Consider the following 14,609-nt stretch of genomic DNA (forward strand, 5'->3'; position numbering starts at 1 on the left):
TAGTCCTCTATCCTATGCCCCCTACTCTCCTCTTTTCTAAGCTGAAAAGTCCCAGTCTCCGTACTCTCTCTTCATATGGCAGCAGTTCCAAACATCTAATCATTGTTGTTGCCCTTTTTGGAACTTTTTCCAATGCCAAGAGATCTTTGTTGATGTCGGGGTATTTAATGCACTGGCCGAGGTGCCCCCCATGTTGTGATAGGCATGGGTAGGACCCCCAGGTCTTGAAAGGTGTTGATCAATGTAGCATTAGAGATATTGCTTCAACTTTGTCCTGGCAGGATCTGGGGCTGCTTGCTTGAAGGCCAGGAGAAGGGGTTGGGAACGATTCCATCCGGGGTGGGGGGTCCCCATCAGGAATTGTTTGGCGGAACCCTCTATGAGTTCCTATGTGGTAACTGCTAGCGGAGGCTTTTTTCCCTTTTCTGCTTTGTGGCGGTGTCCTTGCTTGGCGACAGTGGTCTGACGGGTATGAAGGCGCGTTTGCCAGACTTTCTCTTGAGTCAACTCTGTGTTTCTGCGTGCTGGGCTGTAGGTAGCAGTTAGCTCAGGGGGGTACTGGATCTCTGATGGTAGGTGGGCTGATCTGTGTCTTACACGTAGCTGTCTGCAGGCTTCTATTGTTGAAACTGACCCTGGTGTCCAGGGAGCTGATGCTGCCGTGGGCGTGTTCTAGAGACTTTCACAGGTGTTCACAAGAGTGACGGTGTGGTGGAAGCATGCTATAGACCACCAGACCAGGAGGTTCTGGTAGACAAAGCTTTCTTCAGACAATTAAAAGACATTTAATCACAAGGAGGAAGGCGAAAATTTGTTCCTCTTGGTTTCTGAGGACAGGACAAGGAGTAATGGGCTTAAAGTGCAGCAGGGGAAGTTTAGATTGGACATTAGGAAAAAATTCCTAACTGTCAGGGTGGTCAAATATTGGAATAAATTGCCAAGGGAGGTGGTGGAATCTCCCTGTCTGGAGATATTTAAGAACAGGTTAGATAGACATCTGTCAGGGATGGTGTAGACGGAGCTTGATCCTGCCTTGAGGGCGGGGGGCTGGACTCGATGACCTCTCGAGGTCCCTTCCAGTCCTATTATTCTATGATTCTATGATTCTATGATTTCCAGAGCACAGGCCCTGGTTCTCATGGGGGGAATTCATCTGCTGGGAGAGCAATACAGCAGGGCACAGAAAATCCAGGAAGCTTTTGGAGAGGATTGAGGACAATTTCCTGGAGCAAGCACTGAAGGAACCAATTAGGGGCCATGCTCCGGGTGACCTGCTGCTCACATGCAGGGAAGAATTGGTTGGGGACGTAGACAGGTGGTAACCTGGGCAGCAGTGACCATGGGATGGGAGAATTCAGGATCCTGATGAAAGGAGAGCAGCAAAATATGGACTTTGGACTTCAGAAAAGCAGACACAGACTCCCTCTGAGAACTGATGGGTAGGATCCCTTGGGAGGCTAAGATGAAGGGGAAAGGAGTTCAAGAGGGCTGGCTGGATTTTAAAGAAGCTTTATTGAGGGTGCTGGAACAAACCATCCCAGTGTGCAGAAAAAAATAGCAAATCTGGCAGGAAACTTGGTTGGCTTAACAGAGAGATCTCTTGAGAGCTTGAACGCAAAAAGGAAACTGACAAGAAGGGGACACTTGGACAGATGACTAGGGAGGAGTGTAAATATATTGATTGAGCATGCGGGGGTGTAGTCAGGAAGGCCAAAGCACAACTGGAATTGCAGCTAGCAAGAGATGGGAAGGGGACCAAGAAGGGTTGCTACACGTATGGTAGCAACACGAAGAAGGTCAGGGAAGGTGTGGGACCCGCACTGAATGGGGAAGGCAACCTAGTGACAGATGAGGTGGGAACATCTGAAGCACTCAGGGCTTTTTTTGTTTGTTTTCACAGGCAAGGTCAGCTCCCGGACAGCGGCACTGTGCAGCACAGGATGGGGAGGAGGCGGGCAGCCCTCGGCGGTGAAAGAGCAGGCTAAGGACTGTTTAGAAAAGCTGGACATACACAGAGCCATGAGGCTGGATCTAACGCATCCGAGGGTGCTGAGGGAGTTGGCTGATGTGACAGCAGAGGCACTGGCCAGTATCTTCGAAAGCGTGTGGTGATCAGGGCAGATCCTGGGCAGTTGGAAAAAGGCAAATGCAGTGTCCATCTTTTAAAAAGGGGGAAAAGGAGACTAAAAAAATCCTACAGACCAGTCAGCCTCACCTCAGTCCCCAGAAAGATCATGGAGGGGATCCTCGAGGAATTCATTTTGAAACACTTGGAGGAGAGGAAGGTGACCAGGAAGAGTCGACATGGTTTCACCAAGGGCAAGTCCTGCCTGACCCACCTGGTTGCCTTCTATGACGAGGTAACTGGCTCTGTGGACGTGGGGAAGGCGGTGGACGTGATAGACCTTGACTTTAGAAAAGCTTTTGATGTGGTCTCCCACAGAATCCTTGCCAGCAAGGCTGGCTTAGAGGAACGGACTATAGGGCGGACAGAAAGCTGGCTAGATGATCAGGCTCAATGGGGAGTGATCAATAGCTCGGTGTATAGTTGGCAGCCGGTACCACATATAGTGTCCCGGGGTCAGTCCTGGGTCCAGTTTTGTTCACTATCTTCGTTAACAATGTAGTGCTCAGATGGATTGCACCCGCAGCGAGATCATGGATGATGCTAAGCTGAGAAGAGAGACGGATACACCGGAGGGTAGGGAGAGGGACCAGAGTGACCTGGACAAATTGGAGGACTGGGTCAAAAGAAACCCAGTGAAGTTCAAGGAAGACAAGTGAAGCATCTGGGCTTGGAATGGAGGAAGAGTAGCCAGGCCATAGTGCACCTGCTCAGCACGAGAAGAACCACAAGAGGTAGGAGTTGGTGAGGAGAGCCACTCACGTCGGGACCAGAGCGTCGGCAGGAGAGAGCCGCCTCTCACCTCTTGTGCACCGCATGTTCGTGGGGAACCTGGTGCTAAATCATTTGTAGCTGACTCAATTCTGGGTCAGGGTTTCATATGTAGGAGAGCAGCTACCTCGCTGCCAACTGTTGAAAGGCAGCCTTCGACACACGATTGGGGGAGGGGGGCATAATTTAAAAAAGGACTGTGTTGGATAGTAGGGAAAACTCTTTCCCTAGGAGGGTGGGGAAGCACTGGGCTGGGTTCCCTAGAGGGGGGTGGAATCTCCATCCCTAGGGGTTTTTAAGTCCCAACCTGACAAAGCCCTGGCTGGGATAGTCTAGTCGGGGCTGGTCCTGCTTTGGGCAGGGGGCTGGACTCAGGGACCTCCTGAGGTCTCTGACAGCCCTGGGATTCTAGGATTCTATAAGAACCCCCAGGCATTGTCACAGGCTGGGGACCGACTGGCTAAGTGGCAGTTCGGCAGAAGAGGACCTGGGAATACAGTGGATGAGATGCTGGAGAGGAATCAACAGGGTGCCCTTGTCCCCAAGAAGACTAGCGGCATATTGGGCTGCATTAGGAGGAGCATTGCCAGCAGATCCAGGGAAGTGATCGTTCCCCTCTAGTCCGCACTGGGGAGGCCACATCTGGAGGACTGCGTCCTGTTTTGGGGTCCCCCTACTACAGAAAGGAGGACAAATTGGAGAGGGTCCAGCGGAAGCCAACGAAAATGATGAGGAGGCTGGAGCACATGTCAGAGTTGTTTGTGTCATTAAATTTCTGTGTGAACTGTGCTGGGGTGGGGGAGGGAGACAGGGAGAGGCCTTTTGAGCTCTTTGTAGTAGGTGGCACCAGAGAGTTGTTGGTTGGCTTCACTGATGTGGTCATCATGGTTGAAGATGACACTGGTATCCCCTTTGTCTGCTGGTTTGATCATTGTCTGGTGGTTGGATTTCAGACAGACAGACAGGACGGTCAATGGGGATAGATAGATAGATAGATAGATAGATAGATAGATAGATAGATAGATAGATAGATAGATAGATAGATAGATAGATAGATAGGAGTAAAATGCAGGACAATGTAGCACTTTAAAGACTAACAAGATGGTTTATTAGATAATCATCTAATAAACCATCTTGTTAGTCTTTAAAGTGCTACATTGTCCTGCATTTTGCTTCAGCTACCCCAGACTAACACGGCTACATTTCTATTACTATAGATAGGAGTGTGTGTATGGGGATAGAGAGATCACTAGATAGTCCCTACTTGAACTCTAAATTACTCTGAAAACTGTCCTTTGTTATATTGAGACACATGAACACTGTCTCTTTGCTGTTCTAATGAGCTATCAGCATAAGTTGCTATGGAGGGAAATACCTTTTTCAGGGGTTCTCCTTGCTTTCTCCTGTACCTTTCTCTGACTTTCCTTGGCTGCCAGACATCTGCATGGTATTTTTTTGGAAAATTGTGCCATATCCAGCTACTATTTGGACCAAAAACGATTAACCACTCTTTCCTCTGCTTCTTTCTTTCCATCCCTTTCACCACCTTTGTCCCCTCCCTCTGCAAACCCACCCATGACAGCCTTGGACGTGCATATGCTTAATTTTAAAAGTTTAAAATGTCCAGGATAGTATCAGTGTGTGTGTGTGTGTGTGTGTGTGTGTGTGTGTGTGTGTGTGTGTGTGTGTGTGTGACACGTTTGGGGGTTGTAAGAGTTGTGTCTTGTGTGGGCAAAGAACCCAACTACCCCCCAAAATGTGAAGGCAATAGAACAACACTGCAAAAAATGAGCATCCAAACTGTTTCTTTGCAGAAGTTTGAAGATATTTCATCTTAATAATTATATCACAATTATAATTGTGCCCTGCAGAGTTCTTGTGCCAAAGGGATCTTAGTTCTACTTTAGACGCCTTAACACTGGTGTCACTATAGACGGCCCCCCAGCTCCATGTCTGTGCAGGGCTCTGAGCGTTGGCAGGCTGGCAGCGGCTTTGCAGGGTAATTGCTTTGCATGTTAGTATCTAACCCAAACTCCCTTTAGGTGAGAAATAGGCAGGCCCTCCCTCCCCCCGTCAGTTATGGACAAGCAATAGGGTGCTTGTCCTGCAGCAATTAGAAATGGTGGCAGCTGCAGAAGGGGAATCCCGGGCTCCATGTTCAGCAAATAATAAAGAAAATCCCAGAAACGGACGTACTGGAGGTTAAAGCCCTAATCTGCTCAGATTTAAACGGGGGATAAATAAACAGCCTCCTACCAAAGTCCCTACATGTCAGCACCGGTCCCGCTGTCCCTGCATGATGCGGCAGGAGCGGGAGTATCCAGGCTGGGCTGCATGAGGCATTGGCAGGTGCTACGTCAGACCTCCCAGCCTGGCCTTTGGAAGATGGTGCAGGGGTGAGGGCTGGGCTGGGGGCGAAGGATGGTGTGACGGCGCGTTGGGGGTCCCCCGTCTCCTGCACCCCGAAATGGCACAAACAGACTGCACCAGCCGGTGGAATAGAGGAAGTTTATTGCCTCTCCAGGATACAGCACAGCACAGATGTAATCTGGTCACAGAGCTGGGCTAGGCTGCCTCAGGCCCCCTTGAGATGGGGGAGACTGGGCCCCTAAACTCCAGCCCCTTCCCCTAGGCTCTCCTCCATGCTCTCAGACAGCCAGCAACCAACTAACTAACTTCCAGCCCTGCCCCCCAGCCAGGGCAGCCTTCCACCTTCCTTTGTTCCTCTCCATGGGGGGTGTCTGGCCCCTGGCTCAACAAGTTTGGCATTACCTCTGCCTAGCGAGGTTTTCCCTGCTGGGTCTTGCTCCAGACAGCAGGGGTCACCACAGCCCAGCAAGTACCCCCACTACGTCACAGATGGAAAAATCCATTACTTGCTCAGCTCTTGGTGTGAGTTGAATGGGAGCAATCCTAGAACCCCGGGGCTGGCAGAGACCTCAGGCATCATCGAGTCCAGCCCCCTGCCCAAAGCAGGACCGACCTCAACTCAATCAGCCCAGTCAGGGCTTTGTCAAGCCAGGATGTAAAAACCTCTAGGGATGGAGATTCCACCCCCTCCCCAGGGAACCCAGCCCAGTGCTTCCCCACCTGCCTAGGGAAAGAGTTTTTCCTAATATGCAGCCTAGACCTCCCCCTCTGCAACTTGAGACCATTGCTCCTTGCTCTGCCATCTGCCACCACTGAGAACAGCCTCTCTCCATCCTCTTTGGAGCCTCCCTTCAGGTAGTTGAAAGCTGCTTCAAAGCCCACCCTCGCTCTTCTCTTCTGCAGATGAAACAAGCCCAAATCCCTCAGCCTCTCCTTGTAAGGCCATGTGCTCCAGCCCCCTCATCAATAAGAGGCGCCAGAAGATGTGACAGACTCATCCAGTTTCCAAGAGCTGGTCTCTCCATGTACATTTCCAATGTGTGCGTGTGGGGACGTCTATACTGCAGCTCTATTTCGGGATATTTCCGGTAATCTGAAATAATTATTCTGTGTCTTTGAAACAAGCCCGTTCTTTTGAACTATAATGGGCTCGCTCTTCTGATGTCCCTGCAAACCTTGTTCCACGAGGATTGAGGGACATTTCAGAGTAGCAGGTTATTTAGAAATTTGGCGCTGTACAAAATAAGCTATTTCAAAATTACCTTGAAATAAGCTACGCAATCTGCATAGCTCAAAGTGCATAGTTTAATTTCAAGGTAAGGGTGCAGTGTTGACACACCCTGGCTGTGTCTAGACTGGCAAGTTTTTCCACAAAAGCAGCTGCTTTTGCAGAAAAACTTGCCAGCTGTCTACACTGTTCACTTGAATTTCTGCAAGACACTGACTTCCTACTGTCTGAAATCAGTGCTTCTTGCAGAAATACTATGCTGCTCCCATTCGGGCAAAAGGGCCAGTGTAGACAGCTCAGATTTGTTTTGTGCAAAAAAGCCCCGATCGTGAAAATGGCGATCAGGGCTTTTTTGCACAAAAGCACATCTAGATTGGCACGGACGCTTTTCCGCAAAAAGTGCTTTTGCGGCAAAGCATCCGTGCCAATCTAGACGTGCTTTTCTGCAAATGCTTTTAACGGAAAACTTTTCCGTTAAAAGCATTTGCGGAAAATCATGCCAGTCTAGACGTAGCTCCTGTGTGTGTATGTGTGTGTGTGTGTGTGTGTGTGTATGTGCGCGTGTGTATGTGCACGTGTGAGTGTGTAAAAAAACCTTTCTAACTATAAAGGCAGTTAAGCTCTGGAATAGGCTTCCAAGAGAAGGGGGGGAGGGGGATTGCCTATTACTGTAAAGTTTAAGAACAGGTTGGGCAAACACAGCTGGGCTGGTTTAAGGTTACTTGGTCCTGGCTCAGCCCAGGGGGCTGGACTAGATGACCTCTCAAGGTCCCCTGGCTGCAGCCAAGCATGTCTATGATGCTCTGCGTGTGCTGGTATGCACAGCGGGGGGTGGGGGTGTGTGTGTGTGTGTGGCAGAGAGAGGTGTTTTAAAGGGTTGATCTTTGGCATTTAATGAAATGCTTTTGTAACGCTGAAGGTTTTATAGCACCATGCAGACAGCTCACAGCCCTTCGGCTGTCTCCCCAGTAATGCCTGGTCCTGTGTATTGAGAATTAGTTTGAGTCATTATTTTTTAGCCCAAATATTTGAGCGAATCCTGTAGCTTTTATGGCGGGCATAGGAACAGGGAGTGTTTAACTGCGTGTGCGCACGTGCATGCGAGTGCCATGTGTGAGCGGCCCGAAATGCTCTTATATAAAAAGCTGCAATGCAGTCAGATAAAGCTTCATTGGAATTCAGTGAGGCAGCCGCGGGTGGGGGAGGGGAGAGCCTGTCACACAAAATGAGGCCACCCGGAGTCATGTGTGAGCACTGAGGCTCCGCGTGGGCACGGAAGAGCGGCTGTTCCTGCCTGTGCCAAGGCCCTGCCTTGGTGTCACGCAGCGGTTGACACAAGAACAAGCACAAATTGCCGGAGCACCGTGCGAATCACCATATTGAAAAACCACGCGAACACAAGGCCTCCGCCCCCACCCCGTCGCCCTGCAGCAGTCCGGTCCTGCCCAACACAGTGACAAAATTCATGTGGGATCATTCCTTTGATTTAATGGTGACAAACGTCACCCTCAATGACCGCATTCGAAAATAAAGGCAAATGGCTGGACCAGCTGCAGTCGCCGGATGCATTTGGAAGTATATTCCTGCTGGGCACACAAAGAAGGGCTGGGCACATTGTTTTCAGCTTCTATGTGAATGTCTCATGGTATCCTCCTGCATCTCAGCCCCATATCACTACCCGTGCGGCTGTACTTGTATTTATTTCCTCCAAAGCTGAATGCGTCCATTTCGGAAGACCCAGATGGAAAAGGTTTCGCATTTATTTCTCCTTCGGTAACACTTGGTCTGAATATATGTTTGTATAGAGCAAAACCCCCTACAGCAAAGAAGAATATTGAGCCTCTCCATGGGAGATAGGAAAAAAATAGAGACAGCTATAGATGATTACCTACCTCTGAGATTTTCCATAAAGGATTTTAAAAAGCATCAGAAATATTCCAAATGTTAGAGATTTATCTATTGGCATGAACTGACTTCTCCTACAGCACATACACAATTGACATACACACAAAGTCATACAAACACACACACACACAGAGAAAACAGACATAGTGTACACACGGAGACATACTGCACGTACACATACACAAAGGCATACAAACACACACACGCACACAGAGAAATCAGACATACAGTGTACACACGGAGACATACTGCATGCGCACACACACAAAGACATACAAACACACACAGTGCACACACTCCCTGACTGACATTCACACATATGCAGTGTGCACCCACACAAAAGCACACACTGCAGGTCACTCACACAGACGTCAAACCTGTTCACTAGCCCACCCACCCTTCACATGCAGATATCCCTGCCAACCCTGGCCCCATGCACCTGGGGGAATGCAAGGGCTGGTTGTCTGTTCTCACACATGATTTGCTGGGGCTGTAGAGTGGCCCCTTGCCCTGGCAGTGAGATGGGGGGCAGGGGTGTGTGGAAGGGAGCTGCAGGGAGAGAAAGATGGAGGATGGAGAGATGGGGATGAAGGGCTGAGCCATGGCGGGGGGGGAGGAGGGGGGAGATCAGGGGCTGGGAGGGGACATGGCTGGGGGAGCAGACCAAGGGCTGAGGGCCATGGCTGGGGAGGGGAGGTGGCTGCAATGATGGTGAGGAAGGGCTGGGACTGGCTGGGGGCAGGGAGAAGGCTGGAGGGACATGGCTGGGGGAGGGGGAGGGGCTGGGGGGACATGGCTGGGGGCAGGGAGAAGGCTGGGGGACATGGCTGGGGGAGCGGGAGGGGCTGGGAGAGGAGGTGGTGATAGGTGAGCACCAAGGACTGGGCGGTCTGAGGAGTGCCCAGCGCGCTGCCCCCAGTAGGGCTCCGTGGGGCCGGCTCAGTACCTGGCTGGGGAAGGGCAGGTACCTGGCCGGGTAGAGCCCGGGGCTGACCGGGTAGAGCCGGTACCTGGCCGGGAAGAGCCCTTGGCTGGCCGGGAAGGGCCGGTACCTGGCAGGTAGAGCCCGGGGCTGGCCGGGAAGGGGCCGGTACCTGGCGGGTAGAGCCCGGGGCTGGCCGGGAAGGGCCGGTACCTGGCCGGGTAGAGCCCGGGGCTGGCCGGGAAGGGCCGGTACCTGGCCGGGTAGAGCCCGGGGCTGGCCGGGAAGGGCCGGTACCTGGCGGGTAGAGCTTGGGGCTGGCCGGGGAAGGGGCCGGTACCTGGCGGGTAGAGCCCGGGGCTGGCCGGGAAGGGGCCGGTACCTGGCGGGTAGAGCCCGGGGCTGGCCGGGAAGGGGCCGGTACCTGGCCGGTAGAGCCCGGGGCTGGCCGGGAAGGGCCGGTACCTGGCGGGTAGAGCCCGGGGCTGGCCGGGAAGGGCGGGTACCTGGCGGGTAGAGCCCGGGGCTGGCCGGGAAGGGCGGGTACCTGGCGGGTAGAGCCCGGGGCTGGCCGGGAAGGGCGGGTACCTGGCGGGTAGAGCCCGGGGCTGGCCGGGAAGGGCGGGTACCTGGCGGGTAGAGCCCGGGGCTGGCCGGGAAGGGGCCGGTACCTGGCTGGGGAAGAGCCCGGGGCTGGCCGGGAAGGGGCCGGTACCTGGCTGGGGAAGAGCCCGGGGCTGGCCGGGAAGGGGCGGGTACCTGGCTGGGGAAGAGCCCGGGGCTGGCCGGGAAGGGCGGGTACCTGGCGGGTAGAGCCCGGGGCTGGCCGGGAAGGGCGGGTACCTGGCGGGTAGAGCCCGGGGCTGGCCGGGAAGGGCGGGTACCTGGCCGGTAGAGCCCGGGGCTGGCCGGGAAGGGCCGGTACCTGGCGGGTAGAGCCCGGGGCTGGCCGGGAAGGGGCCGGTACCTGGCTGGGGAAGAGCCCGGGGCTGGCCGGGAAGGGGCCGGTACCTGGCCGGTAGAGCCCGGGGCTGGCCGGGAAGGGCGGGTACCTGGCCGGTAGAGCCCGGGGCTGGCCGGGAAGGGCCGGTACCTGGCGGGTAGAGCCCGGGGCTGGCCGGGAAGGGCGGGTACCTGGCGGGTAGAGCCCGGGGCTGGCCGGGGAAGGGCCGGTACCTGGCGGGTAGAGCCCGGGGCTGGCCGGGGAAGGGCCGGTACCTGGCGGGTAGAGCCCGGGGCTGGCCGGGAAGGGGCCGGTACCTGGCCGGTAGAGCCCGGGGCTGGCCGGGAAGGGCGGGTACCTGGCTGGAGATGAGGTCCTCGCAGACGGACAGGGCCATCTGGATGGCGTTGGGCTTGTGGGTGACCGAGGTGGCGTTGAGCTGGATCTTCCACGTGCCGTGCCGCTTGTTGGCCTGGTTCACCGCCTCGCGGAACAGCTGCTCGTGCTTCCTGGTGCTCAGCACCGCGCCGATGTTGACGATCTTGGGCTCGCAGCCGGCGCGGGCGAAGGAGAAGGAGACCAGCAGGGCGAGCAGCAGCAGCCGCATGGTGCTCATGGGCCGGGGGCTCGGCTCAGCGCCGGCCCGGGGCGCCCCCCCAGGGGCAGGAGGCTGCGCCGGTCCCCGCCGCGCCCAGCAGCGGGGCTCGCCCCATGCGGCCCGCGGGCCAGCGGGCAGCGCGGCGGGAGCCGGCCCGGGCGCACGGCGCTCTCCGAGGTGCTGAAATTCCGGCGCGCCCCGCGCCGGCTGCCCGGCTCTGCCCCGCGCCCCACTGCCCGGTCCCTGCGCGGCGATGGCGCAGGGCGCGGTTCCGGCCCCTCCTGCGCCCCCCGCCCCGGGCCGGGGTCCGCGCTGCGCCCACCAGCCGCCTCCCAGCTCAGAGCGCTGCGCTGCGCTGCCCGCCAGGCGCGGGACTGAGCCGGCGCGTCACCGCAGCGCGCTGCGGAGCCTCCGCCCGCCCCTCTCTGGCCCCGGGATTGGGGAAGGGCCGCTGCGCCCGGCCCCACCGAGGAAGACTCCTCCTGCCCGGCCCGCGGGCTGCCAGGAGCCGGCCAGACCCGTCTCCCCTGCCCTGCGCTCCCGCTGCTGCTCCCAGAGACACCCCCCAGCACCAGCCAACGGGACCGACCCCCCGGCTCAGCTCCCCGGGTCCCCTGCAAACCCCGCTCCCCGCCTCAGGGGCCTGGGGCCACTGCCGGAGGGAGGTCCGGTCCCGGGGCTGGCCAGAGAGCTGGTGGGCGTGGGGCTAGGTCGAGCCTAGAGAGCTGGTATGGACAGGCACGGGGTGCTTGATAGAGAACTGGGGTGGGGGAAGGCGCACAGGTCGATCGACAGCTGCTGTGTGCGGGAAAGATCATCAACAGCTAGCTGGGGTGGAAGGTGGTCATGAGATACCCGGCCAAGCGGTCTGGGGGAAGCCAGCGATAGCTGGAGTGTGTGTGCGTGGGGGGGAGTGGGGATAGAAGTGTAAGGGGAGAGGGAGCCAAGCGCTGGTCTGCCGGGGGCAGATCGAATGATATATACGTGGTGTGTATGAGGGGCCATAGCAGCTTTCCGGTACCTAAAGGGTGTAACAAGGAGAGAGAAGAATTGTTCCCCTTGGCCTCTGAGGGCAGGAGAAGAAGCAAGGGGCTTCAACTGCAGCAAGGGAGTGTTAGGTTGGACATTAGGAAAAACTTCCTGCCTGTCAGGGGGGTTACACACTGGAATCAATTGCCCAGGGGGTTGTGGAATCCCCATCGCTGGAGCTGTTGAAGAGCAGGTTGGACACACACGGGTCAGGGATGATCTACATGGTGCTTGGTCCTGCCGTGAGGGCAGGGGACTGGACTTGATCTCTCAAGGTCCCTTCCAGTTCTAGGGTTCTATGCTCAATGGCTTGAGAGCTAGTGTATTGGGCTCAATAGAGCAGCCCCTAGGTAGCTGGTGCATTTGGGGACAGACTCCTTGGGCTTTAGATTGATCCTCACAACTCGTTCTGCTCCAGCCTTGCTCACGCTGAGCGTTGAAGTGGGCCGGGGCCTGCCTGTGGGTGTGGACTCTTGGGGTGCAATGTTTTCAGGACTGGGCACGTGTGTGTCTTGGCGGGTTGTTCTGCTAAATGCCCTGGCTCTGGGTGAGTCTGGCAGAAGAGCCACAGGAAGGCAGCGGTCACCATGCATGAGCTACGGTGATGCTTTGGCTTCCAAAGACCAACCCCAACTAAATCATCACGGCCAGCGCTGGGTCAAGGTGGGCGGAGAAAGCCCCGGGGATGGAGATTTCACCCCCTCCCTAGGGAACCCATCCCAGTGCTTCCCCATGCATCTAGGGAAATAGCTTTTCCTAATATCCGGCCTCGACCTCCCCCAATCCCTCATTGCCCCTTGTTCTGTCACCTGTCGCCACTGAGAACAGCCTCTCTCCATCCTCTGGCGGTGCGTGCACCTCCCGCTCCTGACCCTGCTAAACACCCTGCACCGCTCCAGAGAACACAGGCCGCAAGCACAAGCTAAGGAAGTGCCTCTCCACAGCACCGCATGGGGCTCTGCGAACAAACAGCCCCCCCCCCCAGGAGGCGTGATGCCCATAAACAGCCTGGGCCAGGCACGGGGAGGGGGCATCTGGGAGGGTCGCCTTAGAATTTTGCAGGCCCGGTGTGGCAGCGTGAGGGCGGGGGAAGGGTTTCTGGAGGTGGGGAGAACAGGGGGCTCGAGGCTGGAGGTTATTGTGCCTTGGCCCAGCTTTGGATCTTTGGCAGGTCCTTCCCACACCCTGTATTCTCCCAAAGTGGCTGCCTGGCAGGGAGCCAATGTGGGGAGCTGCGGTGCTCTGAGGGCATGTGCTTGGGCAGAGGGAGGGAGCCAGCCCTGCTGGAGGGTTGCAACAGGATAAGGAATGAGACGAGGGGTCAGATCTTTTGCGGTGAGGAGGGGGCACTTGCTAAGGCCAGCGAGGGCAGGGGAGATAAGGGCGTGTGCATTCGAGACTCCTCAGCAAGGGAAGGGTTAATCCCGCGCACGGCCGCAGCAGAAAGCAGATGCTGTCTTGCGGGAACTCATTTCACTCTGCACGGAGCTGGGCACGATGGAGCATTTTGTGCTCCGAGGTTTCCTACCCCCTTGGCAGGATCCAGCTGCGCGAGGCTTCCAGTGGGCAAAGGCCTCTGGAGCCTCCAAGCAGTGAAGGATTCCTAGGTCTACAGGGCTTTGGCCAATACACATTTGGGGCTCCCGTTACAGGAGTTGGGTTGGGGGACAGTGATTTTGGGGAGTGCGTGTGGGGAGGAGGCTCAGGATTTAGGGCTGAAATTCTCCCTGGTCCAGACAACCAGCCCTAGGCCTACATGCCTCTTAGCCAGAAAGGCTTCAAGGGAGACCTACCTGGTGCGCAGGCTTGGCACAGGCCTTCTGCCGGGGTCATGTTGCCCTCTAGGTGCACTAGCTAACTGCTGGAGGCTGAGGGGAGGGCAGTTACTGGCTGGGCTTTTTGGGGTGAGCCCAGGAAATAATCACCTTCCCCCGAATGTCTGTGCAGGCCACTCTTGGGACTTTGGGATTGGTAAATTACAGGATATCTTGGGGGGGGGCCCTCCACTCAGCTGACTTGTTTGGCCAGGGGAGGCTTCTGGGCCATAAGGAAAGTGGGGCTCTGGTCCGTGGTGCTGGGTCCATACCCCTGACAATGGGGCTCACCTGACAGTTCTTCGAGTGCAGCCGTCTCAGCTTGAACGGGTCCGGAAATCACCCAGGGGCAGGTCTCTCCAAGTCGGGGCGTGGCCCGTGGCTAGGAGGGTTAGTCACAGATTGGTCTCTAGTTGCAGGGATCCCCAGAACTTTGCTTTCAGCAGCAAGAAATGAAAAGAAAAATGTGAGCTGGGGCGAGTGCAGAGACCTGCCCTTCTAAAAGCACGGGCCAGACGCCATCAGCGTCCCCGGTGCATACAGGACAAAGGACCGAGAGCGCTGTGGAGAAAACCACTGGGATGTTTATATGGGCCATTTCCAGACTCTCGCCCCAGCCCGCCCCCGGTTTCTTTCCGAACACGAGTCGAAGGGATTCTTTTCCCCCGCTGCAAATTTCCCTGCTGACGTCTTTGAAGTGCAAGTTGCTATGGAAACCATTTTGTCAGCGTCCCATGTGCTCAAATGGATGCGGTGGAAAAGGCTGAAGCAAAATGGCCTTTGTGTGCAGACGCCCGATGCGGAAGGTGGAGGGAACAGCCCATCCCGCAGCGGCTGCAGGGGGGGGTCCCACCCCCAAAGCCTGCAACGAAGGTGGATCGCAGCTGGGGCGCTCCCGCTCCGA

At 56.2% G+C, this 14,609-nt stretch overlaps 1 protein-coding gene across 8 annotated transcripts in view; it reads right to left on the minus strand.

The window, feature by feature from the left end:
• GRIN1 (glutamate ionotropic receptor NMDA type subunit 1) overlaps nucleotides 1–14,342 on the minus strand; it is a 67,559-nt gene extending 53,217 nt beyond the window's left edge. For 3 of the 8 annotated variants that reach the window (XR_012897173.1, XM_075905401.1, XM_075905402.1), the window contains exon 1: nucleotides 10,623–14,339. Coding sequence is in view for 7 of the 8 variants with exons in the window: in XM_075905401.1 (XP_075761516.1) it covers nucleotides 10,623–10,880 (258 nt within the window). In the remaining variant the exon portion in view is untranslated. Of the gene's footprint in view, nucleotides 1–10,622 lie in introns of all 8 variants that reach the window. The other 5 variants (XM_075905404.1, XM_075905397.1, XM_075905398.1 and 2 more) reach the window with 5 other exon arrangements.
• Between the last annotated feature and the right edge of the window lie 267 nt (nucleotides 14,343–14,609).

The sequence above is a fragment of the Pelodiscus sinensis genome, chromosome 22 (genome assembly GCF_049634645.1).
Source record: "Pelodiscus sinensis isolate JC-2024 chromosome 22, ASM4963464v1, whole genome shotgun sequence".
NCBI classification, from domain to species: Eukaryota; Metazoa; Chordata; order Testudines; family Trionychidae; genus Pelodiscus; species Pelodiscus sinensis.